Below are 21,915 nucleotides of genomic sequence, written 5' to 3' on the forward strand. Positions count from 1 at the left end.
CACTTAGCCTCTCGCCAATTCCCTCATGGGCAAAGCCCGACCTTGGATTAATCCTGCAATCTTCCTTCTCTAGTCCTAGAACCAGGCCTTTGCACCCTGCTGGAAGAAGCAGCAGCAACCACAGAAGTCGGACTTTCCTGCAGTCTGGTGCTAAGGAGATGCCTGGACTTCAGCCTCCACTGGGCTCCATTCTCTTTTGAAAACCCTTGATTTGTCCTTAGCCTGGCCCCTCTCCACTATCCCATCCCATATCCCCATCCACACGGTGTGAAATTAAAATGGTACAGAGATATAGAATGAAAGTGAGGGCCCCGTATGGTAAACTGATAGACAATGGCCACCATATTTTGTAGCTCCTCCATCAATGTGTGATGACCCCTCATCTCACATACTCTAATCCTCAAACTGCTCTGCACAGTCCCAAGTCTGTTCCCAAGTCCTGAAGCCCTTCCACTGGGCCCTCTAGAATTCACAGCCTTGCATCCCTAAAACTCCCCGTCTGGATCTTCTCCCAGTGTTCCCTTTGCCTTCCCAGGCAGCACGTTCCCGGCTCCCCCTGGAGGACACGGCCCTCCCTGCGATCCCCTCAGGTGGGTGCAGCTTTCCCTGCCTCACCTTTGTGCCTCAAGGCTCCCTCCTTGCTCTTCAGTGCGGTTTTCAGAACCTTCTTCCCTAAAATCCCTCAGCTCTGAGTCTCAGGTTGTTGGATGCTGCCTCCCTCTTTGCACGCACCTACCAATCCCTGGGCTACTTCCGTGTTTCTTGAAGGTTTCATTCCTACCTCACTGTCATTCTCCCTGACGTGATTTCTGCCCTAATTCTTAGAGATTTATTTTTGTTTGGCTAGATTTTGGTTTGTTGTTGTTGTTGTTGTTGTTGTTTTGAAACAGAGTTTTGGTCTTATATCCCAGGCTGCAGTCCAATGGCAGAATCTTGGCTCACTGCAACCTCCGCCTCCTGGGTTCAAGCAGTTCTCCTGCCTCAGCCTCCCAAAAAGCTGGGATTACAGGTGCGCGCCACCATGCCCAGCTAATTTTTGTATTTTTAGTAGAGATAAGGTTTCACCATGTTGGTCAGGCTGGTCTCGAACTCCTGACCTCAGGTGATCCACATGCCTTGGCCTCCCAAAGTGCTGGGATTACACGTGTGAGCCACCGCACCGGCCTGTTGTTGTTTTTGAGACAGGGTCTCGCTCAGTCTCCCAGGCTGGAGTGCAGCACTGTGATCTTGGCTCACTGCAGCTTCAACCGCCCAGGCTCAAGCAATCCTCCCATCTCAGCCTCCTGAGTAGTTGGGACTATAGGCATGTGCCACCACACCAGGCTGATTTTTGTATTTTTTTGTAGAGACAGGGTTTCACCATGTTGCCCAGGCTGGTCTTAAGCTTTTGGACTCAAGTAATCCTCCCTCTCAGCTTCCAGAAGTGCTGGGATTCCAATCGTGAGCCACTGCACCAGGTCCTTAGAGATTTCAATATTCACGTAGATACATCTTCCCCATACCCTGGCCTCTCACGTCCATGATCTCCTCTCCTCTAATGACCTCTCATGGCCACACCCTGCTCCTTGTCATTACTGATAACTGCAACTCCTCTGTATTAGTTTGCTAGGGCTGTCATATCAAAGTACCACAGACTGGATGGCTTAGACAGCAGAAATATATTGTCACAGAAATGTAGCCTTCTTCTGGAGGATGGAAGTCCGAGATCAAGGTGATGTCAGTGTTGGTTCCTTCTGAGGCTGTGGGACAGAACCTGTCTGTGCCTCTCACCCAGCTTCTGGAGGTTGCTGGCAATGCTTGGGGTTGCTGGCAATGCTTGGGGTTCTTTGGCTCATGGATGCATCACCCTGACCTCTGCTTTCATCTTCACATGGTGATATCGTTTGGTCACGTCCCCACCCAAATTTCAACTTGAATTGTAGTTTCCATAATCCTCACCTGTTGTGGGAGGGACCCAGTGGGAGGTAATTTAATTATGGGGGTGGGTAGCCTCATGCTATTCTTGTGACAGTGAGTTCTCACGAGATCTGATGGTTTTATAAGGGGCATTCCCCACTTTTGCTCAGCACTTCTCCTTCTACCGCCATGTGAAGAAGGACATGTTTGCTTCCCCTTCCACCATGATTGTAAGTTCCCTGAGGCCTCCCCAGCCATGCTTAACTGTGAGTCAATTAAACCTCTTTCCTTGATAAATTACCCAGTCTAGGGCATGTATTTATTAGCAGCATGAGAATGGACTAATATACATGGTGTCTCCCTGTGTGCTTGTCCATCTGGCTTCAAGTTCCTCCTTTTTATAAGGACACCAGTCAAAATAGGAGTAGGGCCCACCCGAATGACCTCATTTTAACTTGACCCTATTTCCAGATAAGGTCACATTCTGAGATACTGGGGGTAGGCCTCCACATCTTAGGGGGATAGGGACACAATTCAACCCATAACACCCCATTCCCATTCCCATTCTCTCAACGTCATACAGCTCATCCCGTGACCACCACCTCATTTCTTCCCAATGTCTTTCCAACTCATGCCCACTAGTACTCTGCCTGCAAAATTCCTTTGATCCCACCAGGACCTACAATCTACTGTCCCTATTCCCCCTACTTCCCTCTTCTACTGTTCCTTTTTCCCTTTTTATCCAATTTGAAGACCACAGTCACATCTGTAATCCCAGCTACTCAGGAGGCTGAGGCAGGAGGATCCCTTGAGCCCAGGAATTTGAGGCTGCAGTGAGCTGTGATCTCTCCACTGCACTTCAACCTGAGTGACAGAGCAAGACACTGACTCCCCCACCCCGCAAAAAAAATAGAATCACTCCCCTGCATACACCTTCAATTCCCTTGCTTCTTTCCCTCTCCTTTCTTGCACCCCTGGCTAATTCAACTCACTGCATGGGAAGCATGGACTGGAGAAGAAAACCAATACGTTAATGTTAATCAGTCTCCCTTTAAATTCCTAATTACCTAAGGTGGACCCTTCAAGCTGCCTGGTAATCAATCCCTACTACATTTCCCAGTCCATTCACTCTTTTGAGCTCTTAGATGAATATTCATATGTTCTCCTGTCTTCTCAAGCCTCCAACATCTTCTCCTGCCATCTTTCTTAGCTGATGATCTTGAATATTTCCTTGAGAAAATAAAAGCACCCAGGAGAGAACTCCTATAGTTAGACACCATCACATATACCCAACTACCTGCTTCTGTGCCTTCCTCCTTCCTGTACCTATGAATGCTATTGAAAGCCACTTATGCACTGGAGTCCAACAATTCCCTCTTCTCTTTCCTGCGTCATCAGATTTTCTGTCTTCCTTTCTTTCCTTCCTTTCCCCCTCCCCTTCCCTCTTCTCCCCTCCCCTCTCCTCTCCTTTCTTTTGAGGTGGAGTCTCACTCTGTTGCCAGGCTGGAGTGCAGTGGCACGATCTCGGGTCACTGCAACCTCTGCCTCCTGGATTCAAGCGATTATCCTGCCTCAACCTCCCAAGTAGCTGGGACTACAGGCATGTGCCACCACCCCCATCTAATTTTTGTATTTTTAGTAGAGACGGGGTTTCACCATGTTGGCCAGGATGGTCTCAGTCTCTTGTCTTGTGATCTGCCCGCCTTGGCCTCCCAAACTGCTGGGATTACAGGCGTGAGCCGCTGTACCCGGCCCCAGATTTTCTCTATTTTATCATTCCAATAAGTATAAGAATATGCTTTATTTCTTTTTTTTTTTTAATTTTTAGAGATAAGGGTCTCACTATGCAGCCCCGGCTGAACTTGACTCCTAGGCTCAAGCGATCCTCCTGTCTCAGTCTCCCAACTAGCTGGGACTACAAGCATGTGCCACTGGGCCTGTCTGGCTAACTTTTCCTATGTTGAAGAAACCCACCCTTAGAGCCTGGGAGCAGCAACACTCCAACAGCGATGAGCATACCCAGCCTCCAGATCTTTGTTTCTGAATACTCCCCACACAAATAAAACAGCTCTTTGGAAAAATGCTTGATTCCAGTGCTGGGTTGGGGAAAATCCATGATGAATCTCGAGCATGTTATGACAGAAAGTAAGTATCCTTGAAGAATGATGAGGATTTGTCAAAAAGACACAGAAGCCAGTTTGAAGGGGCTCCCACTGGCCAAATCATGGACAGTTTGAGCATTTGAGAATATAAACCACCGAACAAAATAATAAACCATAATTCTATACTGGTTTAAATAAATGAACACATAAAAAGTTAAATAAAAGTTAAATATTTATATAGTTTCAGAGTACCTACCTACAGTGTAATTATTCATTATAAAGGGAAAAGTAGTAAATGTGTGATGGAGAGACCTACCAGACAGCAAGTAATGAAAATGAGCATTCTTCGTAATGAGACAAATCAATATCAACGTCTGTAATCTTCCAACGTTTCAAGGTCCTGTAAGTTAGGAAGGACTGAGGAATTGTTCCAGATTGAAGGAGACTAAATAAACATGACAACTGAATGCAATGTGTGACTTTAACTAGAAAGGACATTATTCTGACAATTAGTGAAAGTTGACTGTGGTCTGAGGAGTAGATAAGTTTTTTATCAATATGAATTTCTGATTTTGATGGTTGTATGGTTTTGGGGAAGATAAGTTTCCTTGTTTGTAGTAAACAAACCTGAAGTGTTTGGGGTGATAAAACATCATGCTAGCAACCTACTCTTAAATAGTTTAGGCAAAAGACTGGGCGTGGTGCTGGGTGCCTGTAATCCCAGCTACTCAAGAGGCTGAGGTAGGAGAATCACTTGAACCCAAGCAGGCCGAGGTTTCAGTGAGCCGAGATCACGCCACTGCACTCCAGCCTAGGTGACAGAGTAAGACTCTGTTAAAAAAAATAAATACAGGAGGCTGAGGCAGGAGAATGGCGTGAACCCGGGAGGCGGAGCTTGCAGTGAGCCCAGATCGCGCCATTGCACTCCAGCCTGGGGGACAGAGCGAGACTCCGTCTCAAAAAAAAATAGATAAATAAAATAAATAAATAAAGATAGTTTAGGAGAGGAAAAACAACTTTGTACTGTATTTGAAACATTTGTGTATGAAATAGTTTCAAAAATACAGACTTTAAAATATTAAAAGTCTAATTTCTTGACCCAATCTCCTCTCCCATTCTCTTCTACTCTACTTATTTTTCCCTAAAGAAGGTGTCTAGGCTGGGCGCAGTGGGTCATGCCTGTAATCCAAGCACTTTGGGAGGCTGAGGTGGATGAATCACCTGAGGTCGGGAGTTCAAGACCAGCCTGGCCAACATGGTGAAACCCTGTCTCTACTAAAAATACAAAAATTAGCCACACGTGGTGACACGTGCCTGTAATCCCAGCTACTCAGGAGGCTGAGGCACGACAATTGCTTGAACTCAGGAGGCGGAGGTTGCAGTGAGCTGAGATCGTGCCACTGCACTCCAACCTGGGCAACAGAGCGAGGCTCCATCTCAAAAAACAAAAGAAAGAAAGAAAAAAAAAAAGACAGCGTCTAGGGAAAACAAGATCAGGATGGCCTCAAACCTCGAACTCTTAAACTCAAGAGATTCTCCCACTTCAGCTTCCTGAGTAGCTGGTGGGGGACTTATAGGCATGTGCCTTTTTCTTCCCTATATCTTAAAATAATTTTTTTTTTTGGGGGGACGGAGTCTCACTCTGTGGCCCAGGCTGGAGTGCAGTGGCCGGATCTCCGCTCGCTGCAACCTCTGCCTCCCAGGTTCACGCCGTTCTTCTGCCTCAACCTCCTGAGTAGCTGGGACTGCAGGCACCCGCCACGACGCCCAGCTGATTTTTTGTATTTTTAGTAGAGATGGGGTTTTACCCTGTTAGCCAGGATGGTCTTGATCTCCTGACCCCGTGATCCGCCTGCCTCGGCCTCCCAAAGTGCTGGGATTATAGGCGTGAGCCACCGCACCCGGCCTAAGAATTTTCTATTTCTTATTTATTTTTATTTTTTTAGAGACAGGGTGTCGCTTTGTCGCCCAGGCTGGAGAGTGCAGTGGTGCGATCATAGCTCACTGCTGCCTCGAATTCCTGGGTTCAATGATCCTCCCTCCTCAGCCTCCTGAGTAGCTGGGACTATAGGGATGGGCCACAATGCTAAAAAAGAGCTGTCTATACTCCAGTTCTTCCTTTCCCATTTGCTCTTGACCTACTCAAAACAGCTTTCACTTCCATCACTGTTCCTGTTAAGGTCACCAGTGACCTCTGTGCTGCTAAATCCAAATGGCAATTTTCTTTTTTTTTTTTTCTTTGAGACAGGGTCTCACTCTGTCATCTACCCAGGAATGAAGTGGCACAATCATAGCTCCCTGCAGCCTCAACCTCCTGGGCTTAAGTGATCATCCTGCCTCAGCCTCCCAAAGCACTAGAACTAAAAGGTGCATGCCACTATGCCTGGCTCAAAAGGCAATTTTCAATCCTCTTTTTGCCTGCACATCAGCAGAAGTGACAGCTGATTATTTAATCTTTCTTGAAACATTTTCTTCACGTACATGCCAAGACCCCATATTCTCCCAGGATCACCCTGCAGCCTCCTTCACTGTTTCTTCCTCGTTTCCTCTGACCTCTAAAGAATGGAGTATGCTAGGGGTCAGGACCCAGACTTTCCTCTTCTCACTTCTTTGGTGATCTCATCCAGTCCTCTGACTTTAAATAACATCCACATGCTGATGACTTACTAATTTATGTCTCCAGCCAGGCCTCTTTTCTAAACTCTGGACTTCTATAACGAACTGCTTACTCCACATTTTCCCTTGGATGTTACCCAACAGGCCTCTCAAATTTAACATGGCCAACACTTCACTCCTGACCTTCCTTCCCTCCCGCACATCTGCTCTAGCCAGTCTTCCCCATATCAGTGAATGGCACCCTTCCATTTGCTTCAAAACCCTTAGAGTTATCCTTGACTCTTCTTTCCTCACATCAATTACATCAGCAAATCCTGTCATCCTGACTGTCTCCGCTTGGTCCAGGTCACCAGCGTCTCTCACTGGGATTCCTGAAGAGGCCTCTTTACTGGCTCCTGCTTCTGTACCAGCCCTCTACAGTCTCTTCTCATCAGTCTCCACTGCTTCCCCATTTCACTTTGAGTGAAAGCCAAAGCAGTCCCGACACTGACGCAAAACCCCACATGATCTCTTCTACCAAACTGGCTAACAAGAAGTTTGATAATAATGATGTGGAAGAAGTGGGGAGACAGTTCAACTTGTATGTGGCTCGTGGGAGTGCAACGTATGAATGTCTATTACAAAATAAAGTTAAGGCCGTGTGCGGTGGCTCATGCCTCTAATTCCAACACTTCGGGAGGCCAAGGCGAATCACTTGAGCCCAGGAGTTCAAGACCAGCCTGGGCAACATAGCAAAACCTGGCTCTACAAAAAATACGAAAGTTAACTGGGTGTGGTGGTACATGCCTAGGTCCCAGCTCCTGGGGAGGTTGAGGTGGGGTAGCCAATTGAACCTGGGAGGTGGAGGTTGCAGTGAGCTGAGATGGCACCACTGCATGCAAGCCTGGGTGACAGTGAGACCCTGTCTCAACAAACAAAAAATAAAAACCTAAGCATACTCTATGACTCATCAATTCCATTTATAGAAATTTATTTATTTATTTTAGAGACAGGCTCTTACCCTGTTCCTCAGGCTGGAGTGCAGTGGTGGGATCATAACTTGCTGTAGCCTCAAACTTCTGGGCTGAAGGGATCCTCCTGCCTCAGCCTCCCAAGTAGTAGGACTATAGGTGTGTGCCACCACATCTGGCTAATTTTTGTAGGTTTTGTAGAGATGGGGTCTCTGTTGCCCAGGCTGGTCTCAAACTCCTGGCCTCAAGCAGTTCTCTGTGCCTCAGCCTTTCAAAGTGCTAAAATTACCAGCATGAGCTACCATACCTGAAGAATATAGGAATTTACCTTATACAAATATACAAGTGGCCAAAGACACATATGGAATGTTCACTGCAGTGTTGTCATGACAAAACAAATAAATAAGGTATGTCTATACAATGAAGTACAACGTACAAAAGCGGAGATTCATGGGTTTTGGAAAAATCTCCAAGATACATTATTGAGTGCTAAAGGGAAGATCAGTAACTACAAGATAATCTCGTTGTCTAATAAAAGGTAAACATAAATATGCTTGTATATATGTGGATTTTAAAAACATCTGAAAGGGGCCAGGAACAGCAGCTCATGCCTATAACCCCAGCACTTTGGGAGGCCAACACTGGCAGATCACATGAGGCCAGGAGTTTGAGACCAGCCTGGGCAACATGGTAAAACCCCCGTCTCTACTAAAAATACAAAAATTAGTTGGGTGTGGTGGTGCACATCTGTAATACCAGCTACTCAGGAGGCTGAGGCATGAGAATCACTTGAACCTGGGAGGCAGAGGTTGCATTGAGCTGAGATCCTGCCACTGCGCTCTAGCCTGGATGACAGAACGAGACTCTGTGTCAAAAATAAATAAATACATTTGAAAGGATAACCAATTAACTCAGGTTGCCTGTGGAATGAAACTGAGGGCACAGTATGAAGGGAATTTTTCCTTTTTTCTGTTTTTTATTATTTTTAATTTTTAGAGACAAGGTCTTGCTTTGTTGCCTAGGCTGAAATGTAGTGGGATTCTAATAGCTCACTACAGCCTCAAATTCCTGGGTTCATGCAATCATCCCACCTCAGCTTCCCAAGTAGGTAGGACTACAGGCTCACACGACCATGCCCAGCTAATTTTTTACTCTTTATTTTTTGAGACAGGGTCTCACTCTGTTGCCCAGGCTGACTGCAGTGACACGATCATTGCTCACTGCAGCCTCCAATCACTCAGGCTTAAGCCATCCTCCCACCTCAGCCTCTTGAGTAGCTGGGATTACAGGTGTGCACTACTATGCCTGGGTAATTATTTATTTATTTATTTTTGAAACAGAGTCTTGCTCTGTTGCCCAGGCTGGAGTGCAGTGGCATGATCTCAGCTCACTGCAACCTCCGCCTCCCGGGTTCGAGTGATTCTCCTGCCTCAGCCTCCCAAGTAGCTGGGACTAGAGGTGTGCGTCACCATGCCCAGCTAATTTTTGTATTTTTAGTAGAGATGGGGTTTCACTGTGTTGGCCAGGATGGTCTTGATCTCCTGACCTCATGATCTGCCCACCTTGGCCTCCCAAAGTGCTGGGATTACAGGTGTGAGCCACAGTGCCCAGCCTCTTTTCAATTTTTTTTTTTTTTTTTTTGAGATGGAGTTTTGCTCTGTCATCCAGGCGGTAGTGCAGTGGTGCGGTCTCGGCTCACTGTCAGCTCCGTCTCCCGGGTTCTCACCATTCTCCTGCCTCAGCCTCCCGAGTAGCTGGGATTACAGGCGCCCGCCACCACGCCCAGGTAACTTTTTCTATTTTTAGTAGAGATGAGGTTTCACCATGTTAGCCAGGATGGTCTCAATCTCCTGACCTCGTGATCCACCCACCTCCGCCTCCCAAAGTGCTGGGATTACAGGAGGGAGCCACCACACCTGGCCTCTTTTCAATTTTTGACACATTATAATTGTATGCACTTATGGGATACAATGTGATGTTTCCATACATGGATACATTGTATAGTGATCAAATTAGGGTATTTAGGACAGCCATCTCATTATGCATTTATCGTTTTTTTGTGGTGAGAACATTCAAAACCCTTTCTTCTATTTTGTAATAATATACCATACCTTGTTAACCATCGTCACCCTACTGTGCAATAGAACACCAGAACTTATTCCTCCTATCTAGTTTTGTACCCTCGAACAACCTCTCCTCAATCTCCTCTCCCGCACTGGCTCCACAGCCTCTGGTAACCACTGATCTGCTCTATACTTCCGTAAGATTGACTTTTTCTTTTTCTTTCTTTTTTTTTTTTTTTTTAAAGATTCCATGTCTCAGTGAGATCATGTGGTATTTGTCTTTGTGTCTGACTTATTTCACTTAACATAATGTTCAGGTTCATATAATTTGTTTCAAATGACAGGATGTCATTCTTTTTCATTGCTGAATAGTATTCTACTGTGTAGATATACCACATTTTATCCATTCATCCATTGCTGGCATTTAGGTTGACTTCAAGTCTTGGCTATTGTGAACAGTGCCTCCATTTACCCACTGGTGGGATTGCTGGATCATATAGTAGCTCTACTTTTAATTTTTTTGAGGAACCTCCACAGTTTTCCTTAATAGAGGTACTAATTTACATTCCCACCAACAGTATATAAGGGTTCTATTTTCTGTACATCCTCACCAATACTTGTTTTCTTTTGTCTTTTTGATAAGAGCTATTCTAACTAGAGTGAGATGGTATTTCATTGTGGTTTTGATTTGCATTTCCCTGATAATTAGTTATAACATTCAACTTCAATTCCTTTTTTAAAAACCATGAACATATACTTTTTTTTTTTTTTTTGAGACGGAGTCTCGTTGTGTCGCCCAGGCTGGAGTGCAGTGGCCAGATCTCAGCTCACTGCAAGCTCCGCCTCCCGGGTTCACGCCATTCTCCTGCCTCAGCCTCCCGAGTAGCTGGGACTACAGGCGCCCGCCACCTTGCCTGGCTAGTTTTTTGTATTTTTTAGTAGAGACGGGGTTTCACCGTGTTAGCCAGGATGGTCTCGATCTCCTGACCTCGTGATCCACCCGTCTCGGCCTCCCAAAGTAAGGGATTACAGGCTTACTCTTTTTTTTAAGATGGAGTTTTGCATTTGTTGCACAGGCTGGAGTGCAATGGTGCGATCTCAGCTCACTGCAACCTCTACCTCCCAAGTTCAAGCTATTCTCCTGTCTCAGTCTCCCAAGTAGCTGGGATTACAGGCATGCGCATCACGCCCAGCTAATTTTGTATTTTTTAGTGGAGACGGGGTTTCTCCATGTTGATTAGGCTGGTCTCAAGCTCCCGACCTCAGGTGATCCACCCACCTTGGCCTCCTAAAGTGCTGGGATTACAGACATGAGCCAACGTACCTGGGGAACATATACTTCTATAATTTCTATGCCTTTAATAATTAAAAACCTTTTAAGGGGCCAGGCACAGTGGCTCACGCCTGTAATCCCAGCACTTTGGGAGGCTGAGAAGGGTGGATCACGAGGTCAGGAGATCGAGACCATTCTGGCTAAGACGGTGAAACCCTGTCTCTGCTAAAAACACAAAAAATTAGCCGGGTGTGGTGGTGGGAGCCTGTGGTCCCAGCTACTCGGGAGGCTGAGGCAGAATGGCGTGAACCTGGGAGGCAGAGCTTGCAGTGTGCCGAGATCACGCTGCTGCACTCCAGCCTGGGTGACAGAATGAGATGCTGTCTCAAAAAAAAAAAAAAAAAAAAGTTAAAAAAAATTTTTTCCCAAGACCATAGAAATGCTCACCTTTATTTACTTCAAATTCATATAAATAAGTTATTTATATGCTTGAACTAACTCACATAGGATTATAGAATGAGGGTATATATCTAGAGTTTGCTGCAGAGAATGATTATTTCTCTTTTAAAGCTTTTTTTGATAAAGAAAACAAAACAGGTTGGATGCAGTGGCTCACACTGTAATCCCAGAACTTGGAGAGGCCAGGGTGGGAGGATCTCTTGAGGCCAGGAGTTTGAGACCAGCTTGGGCAACATAGTGAGACACCATCTCTAAAAAAAAAAATTTTTTTTCTTAAAGAAAACAAAGCACACTATTTGTAGAAAATCTAGAAAAGGGTAAAGAAGAAAAAAGAAAAAAACCACTGGCTACCCAGAGAAAACCTGAGTTAACATTTTTGGGACATTTCCTGCAAAAGGCAAAGTGCCCAGTGAAATTGAACCTGAAGCCTTGTCATCATCTTTTGCTGATGCCTTGATGCCATTTTGGGGGATGGAGGAGGTGGCCTGGCAGTTTTGTCTTCCTTTGTTTGGAAAACCCAGCAGAATGGGTCTCGCACATTGGAAAGGCAAACATTCACCTGTTCTTGGAGGAAACGGTGAATTTACCCGAGTTCTGCAGGAAGATGTTGCAAACTGAGATATGCAGTGTTCTGCCCTAGTAAGGATCAAATGGTCTTTTAGCCAAACCTTTCTTTGAAGTGCAAGAAATTGATTCCCCAAGAGTGTCTTTAAACTCAACTGCACATCCTCCTCCACAGAATTATTTGAGATAAAATATTGGGTCTGTGTGGAGGGCACACAATTATGTGGGCCGTGGGGTGGCTCATCTGGGCCCAGGGTCCCTTAGCGGAATGCTGAGAGATTTAGGAAGTTTCCCACCATGGAACAGTTGGTAGGCAAGAGCTGCCTCCAGGCGCCAGGTGTAAATGATGCCACCTACCCTGCCCTGGTCAGTCAGCCCACATTGCCCTGGAAACCAAGGTGATGCCCTGCATTTGCAAACACCAGAGAATAGAGCCTGGCGGCAGATGGATCAGACCCTGGTGGCAAGAATGTGGATGGACCCTCTGATCTCAGCTTGAAAGAGGTGGAGTCCTGTGTCAAACCCGCTATGCCAAACTCCTTACCCAAAAGGAAATAGGAGAAATATCCTGCAGGCAAACAATTCTGTTCTAACTAGGAAATGAGGTAATCTACCAAGTTCAAGCAGAGAAGAGGGCTTGAAAAACCAAGAAATAAAAAGTGGGAAGGAGGTAGACCTCTCGAATTCCACCTGGCAAGAAGCAGAGATTTACAGCTTGGTAATACTATGCTTAAGCCCATAAAAGCAGAAGGGATAGGACAGTGGGATAGGAACCCGGAAGCAGAAGACAGAGGTAAGAAAATGGGATACCGACTTAAAAAAAAAACCTAGACAGCTGACTTGATCCTCTCCGTCTTGTTCATTTCTTCAATGATGATATTAACTAAGAGAAGGAGTAGGAAGAGAATGCTGAGAGGAAAGTCTGGCTGATGGGACCAGTTCGTCTGGATTAACCTTCTAATCTTCTGTAGAGGAGGAAAACCAAGGTCTGGAGAAGAGATGCAACTCTGCTCAGAGTCTGCATGTCCCATCCCGCCTGGGACACGTGGGGCCTGAATGCATGTCCACAGCCATCTTCCCCAGCTCCTTCTCCAAGGGACTGCCCAGCCTTACGCCCTGCCCAAGTCCTGGGCCAGGACAATCTCTCTGAGCCCAGGTACCCTTCCAGGCCTAAGCAGGCCCTACCCTCCCAACCCTCTGTTACCTCCTGTGATGACTCCAGCCAGTTGCCCTGGTTGGGGGGCTGTGTCACAAGGGTGCCTGGGGTCCCTCAACCTGGCACCCATGCAGTATCCTCCGACCTGGCCTGCCTGAGTCCTCCCATACAACAAGCCGAGTCAGGGGCAGGGAGGGGGCCTCCACATTTTATTAGGGATACGGCAGAAGCAGAGGCAGGGAGCAGAGCAGCCGCATTTTAAACAACAGATAAATTAACCGCAGTGCGGGGCTGGGGGCTGGGCCAGACGCTTCAATATATAAAAACAACAACGAAAAAGACGGACGAATAGACCCCAAAGGCATGGGGCAGGGGAGGGCAGCACCATCCAGACAGCAGGGAGGACCAAGACAGAGAGAGAAGGCAACTTGTCCCCCGGCCCCCAAACTCCACAAGCACAGGGGCCTCCAGGAGGACCTTGCGAGGGCTTCGGGGCAGAGGAGCAGCCAGGTTGGGCAGAGATGGCACGGCTGGTGGGCAGGAAGCCCAGCACCACAAGATGGCTCAGCCTGAAGTAGGAGCTGGGGGGCTGTGACACAGTGGCCTTAAACCCCCAGTCCCTTCAAGGAAGAGCCTTACTCTGGGTGAGAGAAGGGACCAAGGGCGGGGTCTCTCCCTGAGCTGAGCATGGTCATCTCATCCGCAGTAGCAGTGGGTGGTGGGGTGTGCCAGGAACTCCCTTTTCACCTTCTTATCCACCTGCCTCCTTGGTCCCTTCAGGGAGGGCCCTGGCTCCAGGGGCATGAAGAGAGCTGATCCAGTCTGTGGTCCCCAAATCCAGCGGGGCCGTGGTGTGGCGCAGACCCTCAGCCCTGACTCCCACAGGAGGACAGCGAGTCGTAGAGCGAGTCACTGAGAGACTCCGAGGTCTCCAGCCCTGGGGGGCCCCCGCTGGCCACTCTGCCTTCCTCAGCCATGTCCGAAGTGCTGGGGGTGCGGCTGCCCCCAAAAGCTGGGCCCTGGGGCATAGGGGATGGGCGGCTGGACTCCTGGCTTCGCTTCCGGTCCACGGGCAGGGCCTGGGAAAGGAGGGGCAGCTCGGGAGGAAGCTCCTCTCCACCTTTCGGCCCAGCCTCAGAGGCACTGAGCTCTGAGGGGCATCTGTGCACCCGATGGGGAGCTGCTCCAGAGGGGGCCCCCCAAGGTGGAGTGTACTTCAGAGGAAGCAGGCTGGAGGTACAACTGAGAACAGTCCTACAAGGTTCTGGGGAGGGACAGAAACCCTTTCCCCACGAGAGGAGTGCAACGAGGGCGGGGGGAGGGCCGCTCACAGGGCATCCCGGCAGTCCTCCTTCCAGAGGGTGCGGTGCTGAGACTGTGCGATATACAGGCCATACCTCACTGGAGAAACTGGTCTCCCCACATCACTCCCTCCTGCTCCCGAGTCCTTTCCCTTTCCCCTGCTGCAGTTCTCACCATGGGGGTCCTGGGCAGCCCCTCCAGTTGTCGGGGTGGGCACATGAAAGGATCCGAGGAGCTGCCAGCTGCCCTAGTATTGGGGAAGGTCCAGTTCTTGGCCAGCTGGACAGGAGGGGTGGGGCCTGGGTCTTCACAGGGATCTGTCCAGGAACAAAGGGAAGGTGGATGGAGCTGCCTGGCTCTCAGGGGCATCCCACCCTCCCACCTGGACACTCACCATCAGGACAGGTCTCATGGCCCCGGTGGCCCGGAGCAGCAGGTAGCAGTGCAGGGAAGGCTGGCATGCTGGGGTGCCGCCCACTCACCAGCAGCTCCTCTATGCCTGGCACTTCCCGCTCCAGTGTGTGGGCACGGCGGGGGACTTTGGTAAGGGGTGGGGGCCGAGCTGGGGGTACCCCGGGTGGGGGATCCAGCCGCGGTGGCTTGGTCTTAGGAAGATTCTTGCTGGGGGTCCCACTGCTACCATGGTCTGGGGGTGGGAAGGTCCCAATGCCACTGTCCAAGGTTCGAGTCAAGGAGCCACAGGCTGGGGAGGGGAAGGTCCATCAAGAGTGTGAGGCTGGGCTCAGTACCTGGCCTGCCTCCACTTCCCACCTAGCCCAGGCTCCACCCCTACTCAGGGCTCCTCCTGGCCCAACAGGCTCATTCCACAGCACCTGTCCACCATCCCCACCTGCCCTGGGCTTGGGGAAGGGGTGTAGGTGGGGCAAGTACCCTGAGGGCAGGGAAGAATTTGTTCCTGTGTAGCTCCAGTGCCCACCTGGTGCTTGGCACCAAGATGGCACACAGAGCCTGGCACCTGCTGTGGGGACAGGAAGTAGTAAAGTGGGAAGAAGTGGGTAGAGGGTTGGGGGCAGACCCATCCTCAGCCCCTGACCCTGCTGACCTGTGAAGTGTGAGGTGGGCACTGGCTCAGCCAGGCTGTCCTCCGAGGGCATCTCTTCCTGCCTCCCTGGCTCACTGCTCGGCTGTGTGGGGTACAGGAGACCTCAGTCCACTCCTCCCCACTCCACACCCCTCCCCATGCCTCTAGGGGGTGGGAATGTGACCGTAAATGTATGGGAGTGTGAGGATTAGGGCCCTGGAGTATGGATCTGAGAACCTCTGTAGACTGGGAAGCCCCTCTCCCCTCTCCAGTCTCCCCTTAGAGACTGTGAGTACATCCAGCACTCATGGTCTTGGGGAAGGGGAACCCTCTAGAGGGTAAGAGACCTGGCAGGGCCAGAGAGCCAGGCCCTCTATCCAGTCCCTGTCCCAAGAACTTACCTTTCCAGGAGGTTTTCCACAGCCCTGAAGAGGGCCCACCAGGCCATTCCGGGGTCCACAGGCTGGCCAAGGGCTCTTGGGGTCAGAAGACACTGGCTGGAAATCCCCGTACTCAGGCTTGGGCTCCCGCCAGCTCTTGGGTGGCAGCTCCTTGCCATCCACCCTATGGGGAACAGCGCAGATGTAGGTGAGGGCGGCCTGGCCTACCCAGACATTCCAGCCTTGCACCCGCCAGTGGTACTGGGTTTAGGGAGGCACTTCCTGCCACCCACCCCTGGGGAAGGAGACATGTCGCTAGTGATTGCTCCCACCAACCCTACTTGACACTGGCAACAGGAAAGGACCCTGGGGAACCCAAGAGGAACAGAGGGCAGGGGAGAAGATGGGGGAACTCCCCCAAAGTCATCCAGAGTCAAGCCTAGAGACTGCTTGATGGTGATTCCAGGTAGACTAGCAGACCCGGTCACATCCTGGTCCAGGAACAACACACTCCACCTGCTCTAGCTGAACTTCTGAGCACACCTGCAGTCCAAACCACACCCCTACCTGGGGCCCAATTCCTGCAGACTTTCTGCCTCATCTGGCCCAGACAGAGCAACCCCAAGATGGGTGGGTCCCTTCTTTAAATCACAGCTCCTGTTGTGGCAGGTGTCAAAGGGCAAGATGGGAAGAGGACTCCCCTTGTCCCTTTCCTGAAGGAGAAGACCTTTATCAGCCCATAGGTAGGCTCTAGTCTTCCCTTAACTATCACATGCAGGCTGCCTCATCTGGTATGGAGACCATCCAGGAAGATGCGGACTGTTACCTCTTCTCAAATGAGAAGCCAGAAACGAGGCCAAGCCCCTGATCTTTCCTCCAGGCCAAGTCACTGACCCCCCAGCTGCTTTGGTGGCCTTCTATCCCTTTTGAACTCTGGAAAGCCCCAGCTCCCAGGAACGGCAGGCCTAGTTCCAGACCCAGGTGTGCCCACAAAGGGAAAAGTGCCCCATGCCCACCAAGCACCTGTTGACTGATCTCAGGCCCTCACCTGTTTAGCAGCTGCTGCATGAAGGTGTCTGCACCTTGGTACATGCCAGCCAGTTGGCCCTGCACCTGCCCCAACCCCGTGCTGGGCCCTGGGGCTGGGCCACCAGGCCGTGGCCGGGCCCTGCTGCTTAGGTAGGCCTTCTCCTCTTCCAGTGCCCGACGCAGGTCTTCCGCCTTGGCCATCAGCTTGGAGATGTTGAGGCTCTCGGCCTCCAGCTTCCGGGATTCCATCTTGACTTCCCTCCTGAGCGGGGAGCCCCCGCCAGCCCCCTCCTTGCTCTTGGTGGCCTCTGTACGGCGGTTCAGCGCTGGCAGCTTGCTCTTCTTAAGGCCAAACCAGCTGGCGATGCTGCTGGTGTTGCGGTGCTTGACCTCGGCACCAGGGGCTCGCTCCTGGCCCTGGAGCCGCAGCACATTCTCCTCGATGCCCTTCATCACCTTCTCCTCGATGGCTGAGTGTGGGGCCAGCCCCTCAGGGCCCTGGCTTGGGTCAGTGGGGCCAGGTACTAGGGGTGTGGGCTGGGCCGTGGTACTACCACAGTCTGCCCAGGGAGGGCCCTTCCCTTTGTCAGGTTTGGGGGACTCCTTGGTGACTGGGGGAGCCCCAGGTCGAGGCACCACCTTGGTGGGTGACTTGGAAGGGAGCTTGGTGGGGCTGCTGTGAGGGCTTTTATTGGGCTTGCCCAGGCTTGGGGCTGAGGTTGGCACTTTGGCAGGGGTACGGGGTACCTGGGGGCACAGGGCCCCTGCCAGCCGGCTCTTGGCCAGCTCCACTTTGGTGAGGCAGCTCCTTGGTGAGACAGGCTCCAGGTCCACCCTGGCCCCCATGGAGTGAGAGGAGTAGACTCGGGCCCCGGGATCCCCCATGAGTCCGGGTTCCTGCTGCTTCAGGCTGTTCGTGCCCAAGGCCACGGCCCCCCGTATCCCTCCCTTAGCTTCTAGCTGCTCTGGTGGCCTGTGGATGGGGGGCACCATGTCTCCAGCACTCTCCCCTGACTTCCCTGGTCCCCGGGTCTTTTCGGTGCCAGGCCTGGCTGGCACCCCATTCTTCTCTGGGCCCAGGGCCCCCTCAGGGCCTGTCTTCAGCTTCCCCAGGGCCGCCAGTCTGTCCCGCAGAGGTGTGCTGCCAGGATCCCCAGGTCGCCGCCCTGACCCCTGGCTGGGCTTCTTGGATGAGTTGCCTGGGGTCCTGCGGCCAGGATGGGGAGACTCCGAGCCTGCCTTGTCCAAACTCTTCTCCTGGGGGCTCCCATAGGGGTACGATTCTGAGAGGCAAGGGCTGGGGGGAACTCCAGGGCTTCTGAGGACCTCAGGGGCCTGTGGTACCTCCAGAGTTAGCTGTGGGTAGGTGGGCACCTGCAGTGGGGATGGAGGTGGCTCTGGGGAAGGCCCCCTAAAGGTGCTCCTAGAAAGGTCCAGGATGTTCTCATAGCAGGGAGATACCACTGGGCCTGGGGACAGCGTGGTGGACAAGGCTGACTGCGGGGGTCTGAGCTGTGCGGAGTCTGGGGTTGTGTAGCAGGGTGAAGGGCTGGTGGGCAGGCCTTGTGCCCCCTCTGGGGACAGCTCTCCTCCACCCAGACCCCTTCGGGCCAACAGTGGGGAGGGGCTGCCATCTGAGCCACTGTTCCGACAGGGGATTCGCGAGTTCCGGGGGAGCTGGGGACTGAGCTGTGGGCCTCCTGGGCTGGGGCTCTTCTCCGAGGCTGGAGGCAGCTTTAGAAACTTGAGACCCCTAGCTGGAGAGGGCAGAAGTGGTCCCTGGGCTTCCCCAGGAGAAGGGGGACCAATTTGGAGCTTGCTTTTCACCTGAGATGAGGAATGAGGGTGGCCAGGCCGAGAGCCCAGTGGGGCATCCCCAGCACCCATGAACATGCTAAGGAAGGGGAGGGGCCCCTGGCCCTCTGAGGTAGCACCGAAGCCTGGCCTGTGGGCCTCTGGGGTACCCCCACCCCAAGCTGACTTGGGGAGGCCTTTGGACTTGGACAGCTGTGGGGGCCCCTGGTCTGGGGAAGATGGCTGCCCAGGACCTGGGTGGTCCCCATTGAGTGGGCCTGCAGCCCCGGCCAGGAAGGCCTGTAGGTAAGACTCTGTGTCCTCAAGGAGCTGGCCCAGGTTCAACTGTCTGCGGGCCAGGGCACCGAGCAGGGTGTCGGGGCTGGGTGCCTCATTGGGGTCACCTGCCTCATCAGAAGAGGAGGAGGAGCTGCTGCCTGGGGCACGGTTTGGGCCAGAGCTGGTGCCCTGGGTCTGAGGAGGTCCCCTGCTAGGACCCCAGGGCTGCCCAGTACCCTCTGCCCCTCCCGGGCCCCCCAAGAGGCGCTCCCAGTGCAGGAGGCCTCCCAGGTTGCCAGGGCCTAGCAGCAGGCAGGGCGCCCAGGGCGAGGGTTCAGGCTGAGGCGGGCCACACAGCTCGCCGTTGATGGGCTCTGGGGAGCCAGGCCCCTGGCCTGGAGGCCGCCAGGGGGTGGCAGGTGAGCAGAGAAGCAAGGGGTCAGTCTCTTCCAGGGCTCTCAGCACCTCCAGAATCTGGGCCTTCTTCCGAAGGAACGGGGATAGGGCATCCAGCGCTAGGGGTGGGGCGGCTGGGGGGCCTGGGCCTCCTGGCCTCAGCTGCTGCTCCCAACATACCTTAGGGGAGAGATGATGGCATGAGGAGGAGACCACACGCAGCTGGGATCCAGTTCCAGGCCCAGGCCCTGGGCTGGCATAACAGGGAATGCCAGGAACAGAGCTGGCCTGGTTGTGTCTGTGTCCCCAAAAGGAATTCACAGCAACTGGGATATGATGGTTCTGCTTTCTCAAGGGTTGCTGAGCCCTGGTTATCCCAATTCTTCTTCCTGGTACACCTGGGGTTGGGCAGGCATCCTACATTCTTTTCTTGGTTGTCCCAGCTCCTACTCCCCACAGCCATTTGAATCAGCAAGGCTGACCACCTACAACTCTGACCTCTGTGTGTCCCAGGGGAGGCAGGCCTGTCCATTTCTCAGCCCCAGAAAGAACACAGACTCCAGAAGGGAGTGTGATGTGGCCAAGTCCTAAGTCAGTCACTACAGGCAAACCGAGCCCTCCTCAGGGAACACAGCTGACCCCGCTGACCTCATCCCCAGCAGAAAGGGGCTGGGGGTGACGCCATGCAAAGCCTTCCCTGCTGTCTCCTAGCCCTTTCTTGGGTGTAGCATAGTGTGGTATAGTGGGCAACCCATAGGCTCTGCAGTCAGCTGGTGTAGGCTCAAGTTCCAGTTCTACCTATCGACAGGGGCTTCAAGTTATTTGAGCGCTAAGCTGCTTCATTGTGTCATCTGTAAAATGGGATAATTATTATGTTAACCTCACTAAAGAAGACAAATGAGATCCAGGGTGTTCTACACAGTGCCTGGCATGCAGTAAGAGCTCAGTAAGTGTTAATCATGCCTCTTAATGCATTACTAATGCATTTGTTCACAGGGCCAGTGGCTAGGGTTAGGGATCTGCTTTTCTTGGCATTGGGCTGATAGCAGAGGGCTCACACTTTCAGCCTGGACAAACGTTTGAGCACTGGGAAACAGCCCTTCCCTGGGGATTTGCTAGGAAACATCAGTGGAGTACTGACTGATGAGCCTCTAGCCAGTGGGGCCACGGACCACAGACCACAGTACCTAGCCCTCCTACCTCTCTCTGCCCAGCACAGTGCCCCAGAGGCAGCGGGGTGGCCGGTCCCTCAGTGGAGCTGAGGGAGGGGGAGGCTGGTGGCTCTGATGGCGGCTGGAGTGGAGTGAGTGGGATCTGCAGAGGGAGAGGCAGAGTTAGCACAGTAGCTGTCTGGCCCCAGCTCCCTACTCCCTCGCAAAGCCAGGCCTTCCCCTTTGAGTCCGCTCCTTCATGGAAGACTCCCAGACTCTCAGCCCCAAATGCAGCTCTTCCTGCTGCCCCACCCACTGGTAAGAGAAGCCTCAGGAGACCACAGCACAGGCAGATCTGGGGTCTCAAGAGTGAGACTGGTCAGAGGGCTTTGGAGAAACATGAATGTCCTGGGCCCAGAGGGCCACGGCAGGTCTAACTCAGGGTGCCTTTCTCAGCTCCAGGCCTGCTTTACTTTTCTGTGGGGCTTCCTCTCCTCTCACAAAGAGAGTTACCGCAAAGGTCTCTTCCTGTTCTGACCACCTGGGATGTGAGGATCATAGGGACAGCTGAGATAAATGGTCTTTGATGATCTTAAAAAAGAGATGGCAGGGAGTTATAATATTTCTGTCTCCCCTACCTGGTCTCATGTGGAACATCTACTCTGAGGACTGAAAAGGCAGGATTTAATCATGGGTACTTCTCTCTGAGTCCCTGAGAATGCAATTTCCTTCTTCTGGGCATCTTGTGGCTAGATATAAGTCAGCTTTAACTCCTCCCTCTCCCTCATTCTTCACAGCCTTTAAACCCTGTCTCTGCAGCACCCCTCAGGCCCCCCTGCCCCACAACCTATGGCCAGCTGCAGCAGTGCCTCCAGCCCCGTTTTTCCTGACTCTGGCCTGCACTGTTCAGCATCTCAATCAGTCTCCTTGACCTGGTTTGGTGGTCTTTTAATCTCCTGTGCACAAGACAACCTAAAGCATCTTTTTTTTTTCTTTAAACTATAAACTCTAACACTGAGGTGAGTTTTTTTTTTTTTTGAGACAGGGTTTTGCCTCTGTCACTCAGGCTGGAATGCAGTGGCACGACTGTAGCTCACTGCAGCCTAGATCCCCTGGCTCAAGCAATCCTCCTGCCGCAGCCTCCCGAGTAGCTAGGACTACTGGCATGTGTCACCATGCCTGGCTAATTAAAAAAAATTTTTTTTTTTTTTTTTTTTTTTTGTACAGATGGTGTCTTGCTATGTTGCCTAGGCTGGCCTTGAACTCCTAGGCCCAAGTCATTCTCCCGCTTCAGCCTCCCAAAATGTTGGGATTATAGGCATGAGTTACCTACCTCGCTTGGCCTCATTTTCTTTTCTAAAGCATTTTTGTACTCAAAAGCCTCCTATGCCTGCCCATTGCCCATGGAAACAAGTGTGAACTCCTCTGCAGGCATTCTGGGCCTGGCTGGCCAGCTCTTCCCA

At 51.5% G+C, this 21,915-nt stretch overlaps 1 protein-coding gene across 4 annotated transcripts in view; it reads right to left on the reverse strand.

Moving 5' to 3' along the window:
- Nucleotides 1-13,273: 13,273 nt before the first annotated feature.
- The window catches only part of NCKAP5L (NCK associated protein 5 like), a 38,268-nt gene continuing 29,626 nt past the window's right edge, over nt 13,274-21,915 (reverse strand). For all 4 annotated transcript variants that reach the window (XM_008003177.3, XM_008003176.3, XM_037997154.2 and 1 more), the window contains exons 7-13: nt 20,502-20,615; nt 16,852-19,481; nt 15,825-15,987; nt 15,445-15,526; nt 14,776-15,084; nt 14,556-14,698; nt 13,274-14,158 (exon numbers count right to left, since the gene is read on the reverse strand). In XM_008003177.3, coding sequence (XP_008001368.2) covers nt 13,946-14,158; nt 14,556-14,698; nt 14,776-15,084; nt 15,445-15,526; nt 15,825-15,987; nt 16,852-19,481; nt 20,502-20,615 — 3,654 coding nt within the window. In that variant the 3' untranslated portion in view covers nt 13,274-13,945. The remainder of the gene's footprint in view (nt 14,159-14,555; nt 14,699-14,775; nt 15,085-15,444; nt 15,527-15,824; nt 15,988-16,851; nt 19,482-20,501; nt 20,616-21,915) is intronic.

This window comes from Chlorocebus sabaeus, chromosome 11, assembly GCF_047675955.1.
Source record: "Chlorocebus sabaeus isolate Y175 chromosome 11, mChlSab1.0.hap1, whole genome shotgun sequence".
Taxonomy (NCBI): Eukaryota; Metazoa; Chordata; class Mammalia; order Primates; family Cercopithecidae; genus Chlorocebus; species Chlorocebus sabaeus.